Source organism: Microchirus variegatus (assembly GCF_963457635.1).
Source record: "Microchirus variegatus genome assembly, chromosome: 5".
Classification (NCBI taxonomy): domain Eukaryota; kingdom Metazoa; phylum Chordata; class Actinopteri; order Pleuronectiformes; family Soleidae; genus Microchirus; species Microchirus variegatus.
In genome coordinates, this window is record NC_139806.1 from 30,532,069 (window position 1) to 30,550,109 (window position 18,041).

General features: G+C 48.8%; 3 protein-coding genes across 3 annotated transcripts in view; 2 read left to right on the forward strand and 1 right to left on the reverse strand.

Moving 5' to 3' along the window:
- Nucleotides 1-2,190: 2,190 nt before the first annotated feature.
- On the forward strand, nucleotides 2,191-12,400 carry chm (CHM Rab escort protein). The gene is made up of 17 exons (XM_083890456.1): nucleotides 2,191-2,277; nucleotides 2,939-3,005; nucleotides 3,119-3,200; nucleotides 3,355-3,485; nucleotides 3,562-3,641; nucleotides 3,739-3,782; nucleotides 3,871-3,993; nucleotides 4,090-4,206; nucleotides 8,095-8,206; nucleotides 8,291-8,513; nucleotides 8,878-8,955; nucleotides 9,542-9,649; nucleotides 9,791-9,854; nucleotides 10,728-10,824; nucleotides 11,086-11,184; nucleotides 11,544-11,689; nucleotides 11,872-12,400. Exons 1-17 carry the CDS (start codon nucleotides 2,226-2,228, stop codon nucleotides 12,220-12,222), a joined length of 1,974 nt encoding a protein of 657 aa, XP_083746582.1. The 5' UTR covers nucleotides 2,191-2,225; the 3' UTR covers nucleotides 12,223-12,400.
- A 606-nt stretch (nucleotides 12,401-13,006) lies between these two features.
- cnot8 (CCR4-NOT transcription complex, subunit 8) lies at nucleotides 13,007-16,154 on the forward strand. The gene is made up of 7 exons (XM_083890451.1): nucleotides 13,007-13,079; nucleotides 13,700-13,957; nucleotides 14,095-14,291; nucleotides 14,580-14,741; nucleotides 14,823-14,967; nucleotides 15,055-15,165; nucleotides 15,699-16,154. The coding sequence occupies exons 2-7, from the start codon at nucleotides 13,841-13,843 to the stop codon at nucleotides 15,825-15,827; spliced, it is 861 nt and encodes a 286-aa protein (XP_083746577.1). The 5' UTR covers nucleotides 13,007-13,079; nucleotides 13,700-13,840; the 3' UTR covers nucleotides 15,828-16,154.
- Nucleotides 16,155-16,946: 792 nt separating this feature from the next.
- The window catches only part of gemin5 (gem (nuclear organelle) associated protein 5), a gene marked incomplete at both ends in the record, with an annotated part of 7,772 nt that continues 6,677 nt past the window's right edge, over nucleotides 16,947-18,041 (reverse strand). Inside the window, 3 exon segments of the mRNA XM_083889721.1 lie at nucleotides 16,947-17,111; nucleotides 17,233-17,317; nucleotides 17,407-17,686. Coding sequence (XP_083745847.1) covers nucleotides 16,947-17,111; nucleotides 17,233-17,317; nucleotides 17,407-17,686 — 530 coding nt within the window.

Sequence of the window (18,041 nt, forward strand, 5' to 3'; positions counted from 1 at the left end):
TAACAAAGATGTTCGTACCTGTTGCCAAACTGCCTGGCATCGCTGGAGGTTAGCCTGGACGGAGGGCACTACCACTTCCTCTTCCTGGAAGTTGAATAAGGGAGGTTGGTAACCCAGGGAGGCCATAAAAAGGGAGACGCCGGTGGAGGCAGAAGCAAGGGAGTTGTGGGCGTATTCGCTCCACGGGAGGAAGGAGCTCCAATTGGCTGGATGGCGGGCGGTGACGCAGTGGAGAGCGACCTCCATGGTCTGGTTAGATCTCTCCGTTTGGCCGTTGGACTGTGGGTGGTAACCAAAAGAAAGGCTTGTCGACGCCCCCAAGCCCGAACCATACCTGTGATGAGAATTGAGGTCCACGATCGAAAACGATGTCTGCCGGGAAACCATGGAGGCGAAAACATGTTGCACCAATAGGTCATCAGTCTCTGTGGAGGAGGGCAGTTTGGGAAGTGGGATGTAGTTTACGGCCTTGGAAAATCTGTTGACCACTGTGAGGACTGTGGTGTTGCCATCGGAAGGAGGGAGACCAGTGACGAAATCGACGGCGATGTGGGACCATGGGCGATGAAGGATGGAGAGAGGGTTCAGGAGTCCGGCAGGTGGACTGTTAGATGATTTACCTCGGGCACAGACGGAGTCAGGTTGAAACTGAAACGGCCCAAGAAGAGGGCCCATCTTGTTTGTCGGGAATTTAGTCTTTTGGCGTCTTGAAGATATGCCAGGTTCTTATGATCTGTCCATACCATGAAGGGTTGGGCGGTTCCCTCCAACCAGTGTCTCCATTCCTGGAGAGCGAGGACAACGGCCAGAAGCTCCTTGTTCCCTACGTCGTAGTTCCACGTCGGCGGCATAAGAAAACGCAGGGGTGAAGCTTCTGGTCGCTGGGGTCCCGTTGGGAGAGAACCGCCCCCACTCCAGTGTCGGACGCGTCTACCTCGACGACGAATTGTAGTTCCGGGTTGGGGTGAAGCAGGATAGGGGCCGAGGTGAACATCTCCTTCAGCCGTTGGAACGCTGCTTCGGGAGCCTCGGACCAGAGAAAAGTCTGTTTGGGAGATGTAAGTTTTGTTAAGGTATCAGCAATGCGACTGTAGTTCTTGATGAATCGGCGGTAAAAGTTAGCAAACCCAAGGAAGCGTTGTAATTGCTTCCGGGTAGTGGGGGTTGGCCATTCTTTCACCGCAGCTATTTTAGAAGGGTCGGGGGAGAGACGACCCTGTTCCACCACAAACCCTAGAAAAGGGACAGAGTTAGCGTGGAAAGCACACTTCTCGGCATTAACAAAAAGTCTATCCTCCAACAGCCGTTGGAGTACCAGGCGGACATGCTGGACATGTTCCTCTTTAGTCTCGGAAAAAATCAGAATGTCATCTAGATAGACGAAGAGGAACTTGTCCAGCATGTCTTGCAAAATGTCGTTTACCAAGTGCTGGAAGGCGGCGGGGGCGTTAGTCAGGCCGAAAGGTATCACAAGGTACTCGAAGTGGCCCACGTGTGTTGAACGCCGTCCTCCATTCGTCTCCTTCACGGATCCGGACGAGGTGATAGGCGTTCCTTAAATCCAATTTTGAGAAGATCCGTGCTTTACTGAGGGGACTGAACGCTGCATCCAGCAGGGGTAAAGCGTAACGGTTCTTCACAGTGATATCATTGAGACCCCGGTAGTCGATGCAGGGCCGCAGAGAGCCGTCCTTCTTCTGGACGAAGAAGAATCCAGCGCCGAGAGGGGAGAAAGAGGGACAGATGAGACCTGCAGAGAGGGACTGGTTAATGTAGTCATTGCAACATTGCAATCATGTCAAGAAATGTGTTACCAAACCCAAATTATTTAAATGTGTTAATAATAAAAGCATGTTCAATAGAATCAAAAGCTTTGCGGAAGTCCAGAAACAACATAAAACCATCGTCCTTAATTAGGTGATTATAGTCAATAAGATCCAGAACCAAGCGGATGTTATTATGGACCAACCTTCCTTTAAGAAATCCTGATTGTGTTGGGCTAACTATTTCAGAGATGCCTGTTTTTAATCTTGTTGCCAGGACTTTTGTAAAAATCTTGTAATCTGTATTTAAAAGTGTAATAGGCCTATGGTTGCTTAGAAGTTTCTTAATTTTTCACTTCACCTTTAAATCGTAAATTAAACTTGCTTCCTGATTCGATTGCGTCACTGATGACGACTTCCTCCCACATCCGTGTCACGTGACCTTGTTTCCCTGCTAACAACATGGCAGCCGAGGATCTTCCGTGTGAATTTGACGTCGTCATTCTGGGCACAGGTAAACGAGCTCCTCGCTCCTGTTTCCCGTGTTTTTTTTACCCGGGTCTTGTTTGTGTAAACGGTCTGTGTTCGGTGTGACAGCGGCTATGTCCAGAACGCGTCAGAACCGCTGCTGAAAGTGGTCCAAACCCTGGGACACAGTGTGAGTTAGCTAGTGGCTAACGGCCCGTTCGTTTTTAAAGACAGCGGCTAGCAGCTAGCACTCGGCTGCTGCGAACGCCTCGATAACAAAATGATGTTAACGTTAGCCCGCGGTGCTGACAGACCAGCGCGAGCTGCGGTCACGTGATTAACATCATGCTAATTGTAGGTTTTTAAGTTGTTTCTCCTTTTATGTAGTTATTGATATATGGATTATTTTACTGTTTACAGATCACTGATATATATTATCAGTTGATAATCCCAGATAACTGGTGTTTAGTAACATATTATAAACTAATAATCCCATATAACTGGTGTTTGGTTACAGATTATCAAGTCATAATCCCAGATAACTGATATTTGGTAACAGATTAACGATTGATAATTCCAGATAACTGATATTTGGTAACATATTATTGATTGATAATCCCAGATAAGTGATGTTTGGTCACAGATTATTGATTGATAATCCCAGTTGCAGTGATTATTGATTATTGATGATATTGATGGTGTTTCAGGGCTCGTTGAGTCGGTGGTGGCTGCCGCCTGTTCCAGAGTGGGACAGAGAGTTCTTCACCTCGACAGGTCAGCCTCTCTTGCTGCCGTCATTATTGATTATCGCTTCATCATTGTCGCTATTGATCGTTATCAACAGGGACTTTTATTGTGAAGGACTTCCTGTTGTGTGTGTGTTTCAGGAGGAGTTACTACGCAGCCAACTGGGCCAGCTTCACCTTCAATGGCCTCCTCGACTGGATTCAACAACAACAACAACAACATGTGAGCTAACGCTGTGCGCAGAGAGCTAACGCTGTGAGCTAACGCTGCCACAGGGAAGGAAGTTATTGATCACTGTGTGTGTGTGTGTGTGTGTGTGTGTGTGTGTGTGTGTGTGTGTGTGTGTGTGTGTGTGTGTGTGTGTGTGTGTGTGTAGGAGGAGGAGTCTCCCCAGCCTGATGAGTCACAGGATTGGTCCAGTTTGTTGGAGGAAGGGGAGGAGCTAATCTATCTGTGTAACTCTGACTCGTCCTCTGTTAGTAACGTACAGGTGTTCTCTTTCATCAGGTAATTCCTCTCACCTCTAATCCCCATCAATAATCTGATCTCGATAAATAACCTGCAGCTCTGCCTGTGTTTTCAGTGAGGAAGAGGACGAGAAGGAGGAAGAGGAAAGTGTGAGTCCTCCCAGCACCACAGAAGAAGAAGCTGCACCATCCACAGGTTTGACTCTGATCACATGAAGGTGTTATTGATTATTGATCAGGTTCAGGGATCACTAATCGATCCTCACTGAACACACACATCAAATCTCTTGCAGATTCAAAAGAGAAAGAATCCAAAGATGAAGAGGATGATGGACAGGTGGGGGGGCAGAGTCACCTATTGATTATTATTGATTGATTGTTTACTACTGTCATGGTGGCTGACAGATTTTCACATCCAATCATAGGCTGCCGGAGAGGATGGGGAGGGGCCAGAGGCTCCGCCTCCAGACGATCAGCGCCATAAGAAGGTCAGCTACAGCGAGCTGCTGGACAAAGGTCGCAGGTTCAACATCGACCTGGTCTCCAAGGTAACGCCACAGCCAATCATATCGCTCCGTGTGGCTCACAGTGATTGGTTTCCATGGGGACAGCTGACTGTTGTTGTTCTTCTTATTATTATTCAGCTGATGTTTTCTCGTGGATCATTAATTGATCTGCTCATCAAATCTAACGTCAGTCGCTATGCAGAGTTCAAGAACGTCAGCAGGGTACTGACCTGTCGCCATGGCAACGTGGAACAGGTGAGCACGACCTGTCTGTGTCTGTACCTCTGTCTGAACCTCTGTGTGTGTCTGTACCTGTCTGTCTGTGTCTATCTGTACCTGTCTGTCTGTGTCAATCTGTACCTGTGTGTCTGTACCTGTGTGTGTGTCTGTGTCTGTCTGTGCCTCTGTCTGAACCTCTGTGTGTATCTGTACATGTCTTTCTGTGTCTATCTGTACCTGTGTGTCTGTCTGTACTTGTCTGTCTGTGTCAATCTGTACCTGTGTGTGGCTGTACCGGTCTGTCTGTGTCAATCTGTACTTGTCTGTCTGTACCTGTGTGTCTGTACCTGTCTGCCTGAACCTCTGTCTGTACCTGTCTGTCTGTGTCAATCTGTACCTGTGTGTCTGAACTTCTGTGTTAACCTCTGTGTGTGTCTGTACCTGTCTGTCTGTACGTGTCTGTGTCTGAACCTGTCTCTCTGTCTGCCTGTACCTGTCTGTATCTCTAAACCTGTCTGTCTGTGTCCATCTGTACCTGTGTGTGTCTGTCTGTACCTGTCTCTCTGTGTCAATCTGTACCTGTGTGTCTGTACCTGTCTGTCTGTAGCTGTGTCTGAACCTCTGTGTGTGTCTGTACATGTCTGTCTGTCTGTACCTGTGCCTGACCCTCTGTGTGTGTCTGTACCTGTGTCTGTCTGTACCTCTCTGAACCTGTCTGTGTCTGTACCTGTCTGTCTGTATCTGTCCCTCTGAACCTGCCTCTCTGTCTGTCAGAACCTGTGTTTGTACCGGTCTGTCTCTCTGTCTGTCTGTATCCGTGTCTGTACCTATCTGTCTGTCCTTCTGAACCTGCCTGTCTCTGTCCACCTGAACCTGTCTCTCTGTCTGTACCTGTGTCTGAACCTCTGTCTGTGTCTATACCTGTCTGTCGCTCTGTCTGTACCTGTGTCTGAACCTCTGTCTGTGTCTGTACCTATCTGTCTGTCCTGCTGAACCTGTCTCTCTGTACCTGTGTGTGTCTGTACCTGTCTATCTGTACCTGTCTGTTTCTCTGTCTGTCCCTCTGAACCTGTCTCTCTGTCTGTGTCTGTACCTGTCTGTCCCCCTGAACCTGTCTGTGTCTGTACCCGTCTGTCCCTCTGAACCTGTCTCTGTCTGTCTGTACCCGTCTGTCCCTCTGAACCTGTGTCTTTGTCTGTACCTGCCTGTCCCTCTGAACCTGCCTCTCTGTCTGTCCCTCTGAACCTGTCTCTCTGTCTGTACCTGTCTGTCCCCCTGAACCTGTCTCTGTCTGTGTCTGTACCGGTCTGTCCCTCTGAACCTGTCTCTGTCTGTGTGTACCTGTCTGTCCCTCTGAACCTGTGTCTTTGTCTGTACCTGTCTGTCCCTCTGAACCTGCCACTCTGTCTGTCCCTCTGAACCTATCTCTCTCTCTGTACCTGTCTGTCCCCCTGAACCTGTCTCTGTCTGTGTCTGTACCTGTCTGTACCTCTGAACCTGTCTCTCTGTCTGTTCCTCTGAACCTGTCTCTCTGTCTGTCCCCCTGAACCTGTCTCTGTCTGTGTCTGTACTTGTCTGTACCTCTGAACCTGTCTCTCTGTCTGTCCCCCTGAACCTGTCTCTGTCTGTACCTGTCTGTCCCTCTGAACCTGTCTCTCTGTCTGTCCCTCTGAACCTGTCTCTCTGTCTGTCTGTACCTGTCTGTCACTCTGAACCTGTCTCTCTGTCTGTCCCTTTGAACCTGTCTCTCTGTCTGTCTGTACCGGTCTGTCCCTCTGAACCTGTCTCTGTCTGTACCTGTCTGTCCCTCTGAACCTGTCTCTCTGTCTGTCCCCCTGAACCTGTCTCTGTCTGTACCTGTCTGTACCTCTGAACCTGTCTCTCTGCCTGTCCGTCCCTCTGAACCTGTCTCTCTGCCTGTCAGTCTGTCCCTCTGAACCTGTCTCTGTCTGTCTGTACCCGTCTGTCCCTCTGAACCTGTGTCTTTGTCTGTACCTGTCTGTCCCTCTGAACCTGTCTGTACCTGTCTGTCCCTCTGAACCTGCCTCTCTGTCTGTCCCTCTGAACCTGTTTCTCTGTATGTACCTGTCTGTCCCCCTGAACCTGTCTCTGTCTGTGTCTGTACCTGTCTGTTTCTCTGAACCTGTCTCTCTGTCTGTCCCTCTGAACCTGTCTCTCTGTCTGTCCCCCTGAACCTGTCTCTGTCTGTGTCTGTACCTGTCTGTCCCTCTGAACCTGTCTCTCTGCCTGTTTGTACCCGTCTGTCCCTCTGAACCTGTCTCTGTCTGTCTGTACCTGTCTGTCCCTCTGAACCTGTCTCTCTGCCTGTCTGTCCCTCTGAACCTTTCTCTGTCTGTCTGAACCTGTCTGTCCCTCTGAACCTGTCTCTCTGTACCTCTCTGTCTGTCTGTACCTGTCGGTCTCTCTGTCTGTACCTATCTGTCCCTCTGAACCTGTCTCTCTGCCTGTCTGTACCCGTCTGTCTGTCTGTACCTGTCCATCTGTACCTCTGAACCTGTCTCTGTCTGTGTCTGTACTTGTCTGTACCTCTGAACCTGTCTCTCTGTCTGTCCCCCTGAACCTGTCTCTGTCTGTACCTGTCTGTCCCTCTGAACCTGTCTCTCTGTCTGTCCCTCTGAACCTGTCTCTCTGTCTGTCTGTACCTGTCTGTCACTCTGAACCTGTCTCTCTGTCTGTCCCTTTGAACCTGTCTCTCTGTCTGTCTGTACCGGTCTGTCCCTCTGAACCTGTCTCTGTCTGTACCTGTCTGTCCCTCTGAACCTGTCTCTCTGTCTGTCCCCCTGAACCTGTCTCTGTCTGTACCTGTCTGTACCTCTGAACCTGTCTCTCTGCCTGTCCGTCCCTCTGAACCTGTCTCTCTGCCTGTCAGTCTGTCCCTCTGAACCTGTCTCTGTCTGTCTGTACCCGTCTGTCCCTCTGAACCTGTGTCTTTGTCTGTACCTGTCTGTCCCTCTGAACCTGTCTGTACCTGTCTGTCCCTCTGAACCTGCCTCTCTGTCTGTCCCTCTGAACCTGTTTCTCTGTATGTACCTGTCTGTCCCCCTGAACCTGTCTCTGTCTGTGTCTGTACCTGTCTGTTTCTCTGAACCTGTCTCTCTGTCTGTCCCTCTGAACCTGTCTCTCTGTCTGTCCCCCTGAACCTGTCTCTGTCTGTGTCTGTACCTGTCTGTCCCTCTGAACCTGTCTCTCTGCCTGTTTGTACCCGTCTGTCCCTCTGAACCTGTCTCTGTCTGTCTGTACCTGTCTGTCCCTCTGAACCTGTCTCTCTGCCTGTCTGTCCCTCTGAACCTTTCTCTGTCTGTCTGAACCTGTCTGTCCCTCTGAACCTGTCTCTCTGTACCTCTCTGTCTGTCTGTACCTGTCGGTCTCTCTGTCTGTACCTATCTGTCCCTCTGAACCTGTCTCTCTGCCTGTCTGTACCCGTCTGTCTGTCTGTACCTGTCCATCTGTCCCTCTGAACCTGTCTCTGTCTGTCTGTATCTGTCTGTCCCCCTGAACCTGTCTCTGTCTGTACCCGTCTGTCCCTCTGAACCTGTCTCTCTGTCTGTCTGTACCCGTCTGTCTGTCTGTACCTGTCCGTCTGTCCCTCTGAACCTGTCTCTGTCTGTCTGTACCTGTCTGTCCCCCTGAACCTGTCTCTGTCTGTCCCTCTGAACCTGTCTCTCTGTCTGTACCCCTGAACCTGTCTCTGTCTGTCTGTACCCGTCTGTCCCTCTGAACCCGTCTCTCTGTACCTCTCTGTCTCTCTCTGTCTGTACCTGTCTGTCCCTCTGAACCTGTCTCTGTCTGTACCCCTGAACCTGTCTGTCTGTCTCTCTGTCCCTCTGAACCTGTCTCTCTGTTTATGTCTGTACCTGTCTGTCTCTCTGTCTGTCTGTCCCTCTAAACCTGTCTGTCTCTCAGGTGCCGTGCAGCAGAGCAGACGTGTTTGGGAGTCGTCAGTTGTCTGTGGTAGAGAAGAGGAAGTTGATGCGTTTCCTCACGTCTGTCGTTGAGGAGACAGAGGAGCAGAAAGGTGAGCCCCGCCCACCTCTGCGCTCGCTACCGAGCATAGCACCAAGGCATTGTGGGTAAAGTCGACTTGTCTTTCACACTGCAGCCTACAGCGGCCGACCATATTTGGACTTCCTGTGCGAGCAGCAGCTCGGCGACAACCTGCAGCACTTCCTGCTTCACTCCATCGCCATGGTGACCGAGGACACGCCCACAGAGGAGGGGCTCGCCTCTACGCGTCACTTCCTGCGCTGCTTGGGTCGCTATGGCAACACGCCCTTCCTGTTTCCTGTCTATGGCCTCGGAGAGATACCACAGTGTTTTTGTAGGTACGAGCCTGTGTGTGTCTCTGTCTGTGTGTCTTTGTGTGTGCGTGTCTTTGTGTGTGTGTGTGTCTGTCTGTGCGTGTGTGTCTGTCTCTCTGTGTCTGCGTGTGTGTGCGTGTCTCTCTGTGTGTCTTTGTGTGTGCGTGTGTGTCTCTGTCTGTGCGTTTGTGTCTCTGTCGCTCTGTGTCTGTCTGTGTGTCTGTCTGTGTGTGCGTGTGTCTGTCTCTCTCTGTGTGTGTGTGTGTGTGTCTGTCTGTGTGTATGTGTGTGTCTCTATCAGCCACAACTGTCTTCTCGAACACCCATGAATATTAACGTCAGGGGTGTCGCCCTGAGCTAAGCTCATTTGCATGTTGTGTGTTGTCAGGATGTCAGCAGTGTTTGGAGGAATCTACTGTCTGAGACACACAGTTCACTGTCTGCTGCTCGACAAGACCAACAACAGGTAACACACTGTGTGTGTGTGTGTGTGTGTGTGTGTGTGTGTGTGTGTGTGTGTGTGTGTGTGTGTGTGTGTGTGTGTGTGTGTGTGTGTGTGTGTGTGTGTGTGTGTGTGTGTGTGTGTGTGTGTGTGTGTGTGTGTGTGTGTGTGTGTGTGTGTGTGTGTGTGTGTGTGTGTGTGTGTGTGTGTGTGTGTGTGTGTGTGTGTGTGTGTGTGTGTGTGTGTGTGTGTGTGTGTGTGTGTGTGTGTGTGTGTGTGTGTGTGTGTGTGTGTGTGTGTGTGTGTGTGTGTGTGTGTGTGTGTGTGTGTGTGTGTGTGTGTGTGTGTGTGTGTGTGTGTGTGTGTGTGACCTGTGATTTATCATCATTAAAATTTGCTCATAACTTAACCTGTGATAATGTTCATCACACACACACCTGGAGGTCACATCATGATGACATCATCATCGCTGTGATCAGCTGAGGTTTTAATCATCCTTGGTTTCAGAAGAAGAGAGAGGAGTCTCTCTCTCTCTCTGGCCCCTCCCCTCCTGCCCATTCGCTCATTTCTGACACTTGCTTCTCGTTTCTGGCTCCTCCCTCTGTGACAGGTGTAAAGCGGTGATTGACAGCCGAGGACAGCGAATCAGCTGCAGCCACTTTGTGGTGGAGGAGGGCTATGTGGCGTCAGAGAGGAAGAAGGTGGCCACGCCAACCAGGTGAGGACTGTGTTTTATTGTTTGACGTGAAAAACATCAACAATGATTCAGGAGTTGCGGTAACCATGGTAACGACGTCCTTCAAGACACGGTGTCTGTCCTCGTCTGGTCAGTGAGTGACAGGAGTGTTTGTGTCTCCAGGTTGATCAGCAGAGCTGTCCTGATAACGGACGCCTCTGTGCTACCTGCTAACTCTGACCAACAGGTGAGTGTCCTCCTGTCCTCGCACCTGTCGCACCTGTCCTCGCGTGACACCCTAACATTAGCTTTTAATGTTAGCGTGCCAATAGGAGCTTTTAATTTTAGCATACACGCAAACATGATCTTGTAACGTTAGCATTCCAAGATAAGCTTTCAGTTCTAACATTAGCTTTTAGTGTTAGCATGCCAACATTAGCTTTCAATGCTAACATTAGCTTTTAATGTTAGCATGCCAACATAAGCTATCAATGCTAATATTAGATCTTAATGTTAGCATGCCAACATGAGCTTGTAACGTTTGCCTGCCAACATTAGCTTTCAATGCTAACATGAGCTTTTAATGTTGGTATGCCAACATTAGCTATCAATGCTAAAATTAGCTTTTAATGTTAGCATGCCAACATCAGCTTTCAATGCTTACATAAGCTTTTAATGTTAGCATGCCAACATTAGCTTGTAACGTTTGCCTGCTAACATGAGCTTTTAATGTTAGCATGCCAACATTAGCCATCAATGCTAATATTAGCTTTTAATGTTAGCATGCCAACATTAGCCATCAATGCTAATATTAGCTTTTAATGTTAGCATGCCAACATGAGCTTGTGACGTTAGCCTGCCAACATTAGCTTTCAATGCTAACATTAGCTTGTAATGAAAGCATGCCAACATGAGCTTGTAACGTTAGCCTGCCAACATTAGCTTTCAATGACAACATTAGCTTTTATTTTTTAGCATGCCAACATAAGATTTTAATGTTAATATACCAACATTTGCTCACATTTTCATTATACTTCATCATCTCTGAACAGTATGCTAACATGCTAACCAGAGATGATGTTGGTCCGCTTACATGAAGCCGTCTATACTGTGTGTCCAGGTTTCCTTGGTAACGGTTCCTCCAGCAGCAGCAGGTGGTCCAGTGGTGAAGATGGTGGAGTTGTGTTCGTCCACGATGACCTGTATCCCTGGAACCTGTGAGTCCAAACATCTCAACACTTCTGAGGGTCCTGAAGGGGACTTTTGGGGACCTGGAGGATGTGTTTGAGGTCCTTGAAGACCCCTTTTGGGGGATGGTTTTAGGTCTTTAAAGGAGCGGATGATGAATGTGAAGATGATCCTTGAGCAGGTCCTTAAGTACCGCTCCAGGTTAACATGTGATTATATGAGGTGTTCAGAGATGGTGAAGGAGCCAGGAGGAAACCACAGACTGAAGCTTGTTTTAAATCTTCCTTCAGACCTGGTCCACCTCACCTGTCAGTCAGTCGGCTCCGCCCATGAGGACCTGTCGCCGGTTGTAACCAGGATGTTCAACACGCCAGAGTCACATGACCAAGGTGACACACACTTTTAATTCATTCATCACTTTTCCCCTGTGGTTTTGATCTATTTATTATAGTTAGAACACTCACTCTCCCACACCAAAGTCCATAGAGAAAACCACTGATTTTAGCTCACAGGGACAGAGGAGCTGCTGGTCCTCTGCTGCCTCGTGTGGTCACTTTGTGTCACTGAGTTAAGTCTAAATTAAATATTTTAAAAGCTGAATTCACTAAAATCAGTCATTGGTGTGGGAGTGACTTTAGTGTGGGAGAGTGAGTGACTTTGGTGTGTGGGTGACTTTGGTGGGGGAGAGTGAGGTCAATTTAATTTGGTCAGTGATGTCACCCATCAGTTGACTCGTGTGTGTGCGCAGAGACACGCCCCTCTGTCCTCTGGTGTCTCTACTTCAACATGGCCGACGGCACAGGTGTCCAGGTCAAGGGTCACGACCTCCCGCTCAATGTGTACGTGTGTCCTGGACCAGACGGGGGTTTGGGACACGAACACGCCGTCACACAGGTGTGACACACGCACACACACACACACACACACGCACACACACACACACACACACACACACACACACACACACACACACACACACAGTAACTGAAACATTAATGAATGGAAGATTTGATTTTTCTGTGTGTCTGTCTGTCTGTCTGTCTGTCTGTGCGTGCGTGTGTGTGTGTGTGTGTCAGGCTGAGTCCATCTTCAGGAACATTCTTCCAGACGAGGACTTCTGTCCTCCTGCTCCCAATCCTGAGGACATCATCTACGACGGAGACTCCGCCCCCTCCACAGGAGACCCCGCCCCCTCCACAGGTGAGGAGGAGAAACGAGAGGAAGACGAGGACGAGCAGGAGGCGGGGCCAAGTGAGGGAACAGGAGAAGAGGAGGCGGGGCCAAGTGAGAGACTGGAGGAAACATGCGGGCAGGAGGCGGGGCCAAGTGAGGGAACAGGAGGGCAGGAGGCGGAGCCAAGTGAGGGAACAGGAGGGCAGGAGGCGGGGCAGAGTGAAAGAGGGGAGGGTCAGGAGGAGGTGCAGTGAATGTGTTTATGTAAATGAGTTTGTCACCATAGCAACCTGCTGCTCCTTTATGTTGCCTTCATTTGTGTTTTATTATGATAATTATTATTACTGTTATTGTTTTATATGCTAATTATGTCTCACGGGTCAATGAATTATGTTAATTACTTTTATTGAAGTCCAACAGATTAAAGGTCATTAAAGGTCAAAACTGAACTCTTGTTTTTCATCAGTCACACACACACACACACTTTAGTCATCACGTAACTTTCTCAAATGAAACTTTTAACTTAAATGTTAACTGATAAATTATTTAAATGAATCGCCAAAAATAACGCTGACGGCACCAGTTTATACACATTTAGAAATGTGAAGTATTTATTAAAGTCTAATTTACATAATAACTATATATAACTCCAGCCTTTGATCTGTGATTGATCTCTCTCAGCTGTCTTTGATCTCATCTTTTCTTTTATTCCACGGAGAAAAAAACTATAAAAATCACAAGATGAAAAAGAAAGATGGCCGTTCTAAATGACGTCATTTGTCAATGATCGTCGTAGAAACGGGGGCCGTGGGAAATGCCGTTCCGTCGAGAATAACCCTACGTAAGAAACGTAACGTTCGGTTTCACCGCGTCACGTAACATGGACGCCATTTTAAGAGGAAGCCCTCTGTTCTTTGGAACATTTCCATGACTCAGCAACTTTCTCTGAGCGGTCACGTGACACAGAGGTTAATTTCACGCCGTCGCTCCTCCTGTCCAGCAGGAGGCAGCAGCACCACCACTTTGACTCCGTCAACACAAAGAAGGAGAGGATGAAAACAGCGGCACTGCAGTTAGCAGTTAGCGGTTAGCTCTGTGGCTCACGTCTACGGTAAATCCCTCTCTTTTTCCTCATTTTATTCCTCAAACTGTCGCCGTGTGTTTGTCTTTACGTGTGAATGAGTGACTCCGTCACCCGGGTTTTCTCCGTGGAGACGTTTTAATGGCTGAATCTGTTTGTTAGCATCCTCGTTAGCATCCGCGAGGGTTAGCCCGTGTTAGCCCGTGCACGCTAAGCTAGCTGCTTGTTAGTAACAGTCAAACTGTGACGTAAATGCAAAAACGTCCCTTTAAAAAAAATTAAAAAAAATCCCCGCTCAGGCTCAGTCTTTATGAGGAGTTTGTTCATTAGCTGTGACGTCACAGGCAGTTGCATTAGCTCGATGCTACAAACAGCCCTGAGGCTAACTCCTCACTGATGCCATGGAAACACTTTGTAACACTTTTAAAATCACAGTGATTGTGAATAAACACAGTCTAAAGTACATTAAAGTGACCAGATAATGTCACTGTATATTATTATTGAATTGGTGTAAATACAGACCATAATAGCAGCTCTACTCACCAGGACTGTATGTTGGCATGATTTAAAACCCCGATCATGTAATACAGCAGATTAACTGTACACATGAGATTATATGTGAAAAATCACTTTTTTTACTCTGTTTTCAGAGCTGAGTTTTGGCTCCTCCTCCTCTCAGTGAGTTGTCTCTTGACCCCGCCCCCTCCTCCTCGTCCTGCAGCAGCATCGTTGGCGTCTTCTTCTTCTTATTGTCGTTGTCGTGGTTCCTCTGAGCCGCCGCCGTCGCCGTGATGCCGGCCGCGCTGACCGACTCGAGTCAGATTATCTGCGAGGTGTGGGCGAGTAACGTGGAGGACGAGATGAGGAAGATCCGCCAGATCATCCAGAGCTACAACTTCATCGCCATGGTAACGAGCACCGCGAATGAACAGTCGGTCGATTTCACTGACCACGTAGACGTTTGTTATTCGAGGGTTTGGTTCACGTCAGCTGACTCGTTCATAAACATTGAAGAAGCTGTAAATGTCTGTGTGTGTGTGGTCAGGACACAGAGTTCCCTGGCGTGGTGGTACGGCCCATTGGTGAGTTCCGCAGCACGGTGGATTATCAGTACCAGCTGCTCAGGTGTAACGTGGACCTGCTCAAGATCATCCAGCTCGGACTGACCTTCATGAACGAGGATGGGGATTACCCGCCCACCGGCACCACCACCTGGCAGTTCAACTTCAAGTTCAACCTCACGTAAGTAAGACCTGTGAGGGGGGGGGGGGGGGCGGGAACAACCTGTGAGGGGGAGGGGGCCACAACCTGGTACTTTTACTTCATGTTGCGATGTTCGATGTTTTTTCTGTGCGTGCGTGCGTTCGCAGTGTTGACCTGGGCGTGGTTTAGTCCTGGTTGTCACAGTTCAGTCCTGGTTGTCACGGTTCAGTCCTGGTTGTCATGGTTCAGTCCTGGTTGTCATGGTTTAGTCCTGGTTGTCATGGTTACCTCTGTGTGTGTGTTGGTGTGTGTGTGTTTGTGTGTCAGTGAGGACATGTACTCTCAGGACTCCATCGACCTGCTGCAGAACTCCGGACTACAGTTTAAGAAACATGAAGAAGAAGGCATCGACACGCTCTACTTCGCCGAGCTGCTCATGACGTCGGGTTTGGTTCTGTGTGAGAACGTCAAGTGGCTCTCCTTCCACAGGTGAGTGGTGTGGGCGTGGCCTTTAATTTTCCGCTCGGTCACGTGACCATGCGTAACCGCGACGTCACTTCCTGCGTGCAGCGGCTACGACTTTGGTTACCTGGTGAAGCTGCTGACGGACGCTCGGCTGCCGGAGGAGGAGCATGACTTCTTCCAGATCCTCAACCTCTTCTTTCCCGCCATCTACGACGTCAAGTACCTGATGAAGAGCTGCAAGAACCTGAAGGTAGGAGGAGGAGCCAGAGGGGGGGGGGGGGTGGAGTCTGTGTGTGCGTGTGTGTGACCTTTGACCTTTGTGTGTTTGTGTGTGCAGGGCGGGCTACAGGAAGTGGCCGATCAGCTGGAGCTGAAGAGGATCGGACGACAGCATCAGGCCGGCTCGGACTCTCTGCTCACTGGGATGGCCTTCTTCAGGATGAAGGAGGTAACTGCAGCTCACAGCGCTCGCCAGCAGAGGGAGGCACTTGCGACTGACAAACGCCGCGGCGCCCTCTGCTGGCTCGCGCAACCAAAATGAAACTGGTTTGAACACGCGATGAACGTCGGTCAAATGGCACAAACTGTGATTAAATACGTGTTTTTATTTACAACGCCGCGCTGCCACCTGCTAGGTGACCCGGGCACTACATCAAAGTCAAACTTCGTCCATATAATAACAGAGAAACTGCGATTGATTTGTTTTTACGAAGTTTTTGGACCTATGGTGCAACATATGTTAATTATCGCAGAAATACAAGACTGTGGTTGGATGGAGGATTAATGGGCGGAGCCTCGTGTCCACAATTCACATTGATTTGCTTCTAAATGGTTACTTCGGAAAAACATTTACGCATTTCACTTCTTTAGTTACAAACTCACTAATGTGTCACCAGATATTTAAACGAATTTGAAGAAAAGGAAAACCACACGGGGCGCCAGAGCGCAGCCGTTGAAGTTTGTTTGTTTGGTTTTCCGCAGCTTTTTTTCGAAGACAACATCGACGACGCTAAGTATTGCGGGAGATTGTACGGCCTCGGCTCGGGATCCACGCAACCGCAGAACGGTGTCTCCGGCTCCAGTCAAGAGGAAACCAACAACAAGCACTGACGGTCGCCACGACGACCACAACGTTTTAACAGACCAGCAGACGCCACGACGTCACTTCCTGTCAGACTGAAACGTAAACATTGGGAACATTCGCTTTTTTTTAAAACCCGTTTGATTTCCGGCAGCAGCGTGGGACCGCCTCCTGCAGTGATGTCACAGTGTGACTCCGCCCCCCTCTTCACGTGTAAATGAAAGTGTGAACTTTGTGACGAATAAAAAAAAAAGTTTTAGCTTTTTTCAGAAACTTTTAACGGTGGAAAAAAAACTGTTTGTTGTTTGTTTTTATTTTGTTTTAAATTGTTTATTAAATGTTTTCTATTTTCAATGGAACAAAAACGTGTTTGTGGTTTTCATCCTAAACAATCGAGTGTCGGAGACACAGGCTTGTTTGTCGCCACCTAGTGGTCACTCTGTGTCAACAATAGATTATTATTAGTGTGTGTGCGAGAAACTTCTGAAATATTTGGATGATTTTCTCTGCAGTTGTTGTTTTTAGAATTATAATTAATTAATTAATTAATTAATTAATTAACTGTTAATCAGTAACTAACTGGTTAGTTGTTAGTGTTTCTTTATTTAGATTTAATCTGGAAGAAAATCTGCCCGGCAACAGGTGACTTCACTCCAGCGCCTCCTGCTGGTCAGAGATGAAACACAGCGACGTCACTTCATAACGTGAACATTTTTTATTTAACAAAAACGTTTGTACACAGGAAGTGGTGATGCATTCAGGTACAGGTGAGGAATCGCCATGATGCATACAGGTGAGGAAATGTCATCGTGATGCGTTCAGGTACAGATGAGGAAACATGATGGTGCATTACAGGTGATGTCATTGTGATGCGTTCAGGTACAGGCGAGGAAACATGATGAGTTCAGGTACAGGCGAGGAATCATGATGCGTTCAGGTACAGACGAGGAAAGGTCGTGATGCATTCAGGTACAGGTGAGGAAACGTGATGGTGAGTTCAGGTGAGGAATCGCCATGATGTGTTCAGGTACAGGCGAGGAAAGGTAGTGATGCGTTCAGGTACAGACGAGGAAACATGATGCGTTCAGGTACAGACGAGGAAAGGTCGTGATGCGTTCAGGTACAGGTGAGGAAACGTGATGGTGAGTTCAGGTGAGGAACCGCCGCGATGCGTTCAGGACCCTGGGAGTTTGTGCGTATTTCCTAAGCAGATCTTTGGCTCGTTGCTGCAGAGACTCAGAGACGAACAGCGAAGATTTGGAGACGTGAAGGAGGAGGAGACAACACTCGAGTACGTCAGGGCGAGGAAACTTCTGAGGGGGAGGAGACACATGAGCGAGGGTGGAGTCAGATACAGAAGTGATATATGATGTGTCTCTGTGTGTGTGTCTCTTTGCGTGTGTCTTTGTCTCTCTGTGTGTGTGTCTCTCTCACCTTGACGTCCTCCTGTAGCTCGTCCATTGTCCTCTGAATTGTGGACATTTTCACAGACAGAGACACAAACGTCTCATGTTCAGACCTGAAGACAAAGTTAAAGCGTTGGTTAAACTCGTTAACTCACGCTAACTAACCCACCACTCACTAACCACCGTTCACTAACCCACTCACCGTTTCCCAGAATCCTCCTGTCCGTCAGGCGTGTGGGCGTGCCTGTGCTGCGTCACCATGGCGCTCAGCTGCTCCTGGATCTCGCCGACTCTCCTCTGACCGTCCTGCAGTGCGGCGTGACGCTCGCACACCAGCAGCGTCAGAGAGTCCCAACGCGGTGTCTGGTCGTCCCGCAGCGTCTGGTCGCCCTGCGGCGGTGTTTGGTCCGTCCACCAGTGCTCGTAGAGGCGGTGGTAGAGGACGACAGCATGCAGGCTATCAGCGGCGTGCGCGTCGTCGTCTGTGAGGTGAAGCGTTTTTGGATGTTTCCGAGAAAAAGAGCCGACGTCACCTGAAAAAGTCAGGAATTAATAATGAGTCATGTGTGTGTCTTTGCGTGTCTGTGTGTGTCATTGCGTGTCTATTTGTGTGTGTCTGTCTGTCTGTGTGTGCTTCTGTCTCTGTGTGTGTCTGTCTGTGTGTGTCTGTTTGTGAGTCTTTGTGTGTATGTGTCTGTGTCTTTGTGAGTGTGTCTCTGTCTGTCTCTGTCTTTGTGTGTGTCTCTGTGTGTGTGTCTTTGTGTGTGTGTCTGTCTGTCTCTCTTAGTGTGTGTCTGTGTGTCTTTGTGTCTCTGTGTGTGAGTCTGTGTATGCATG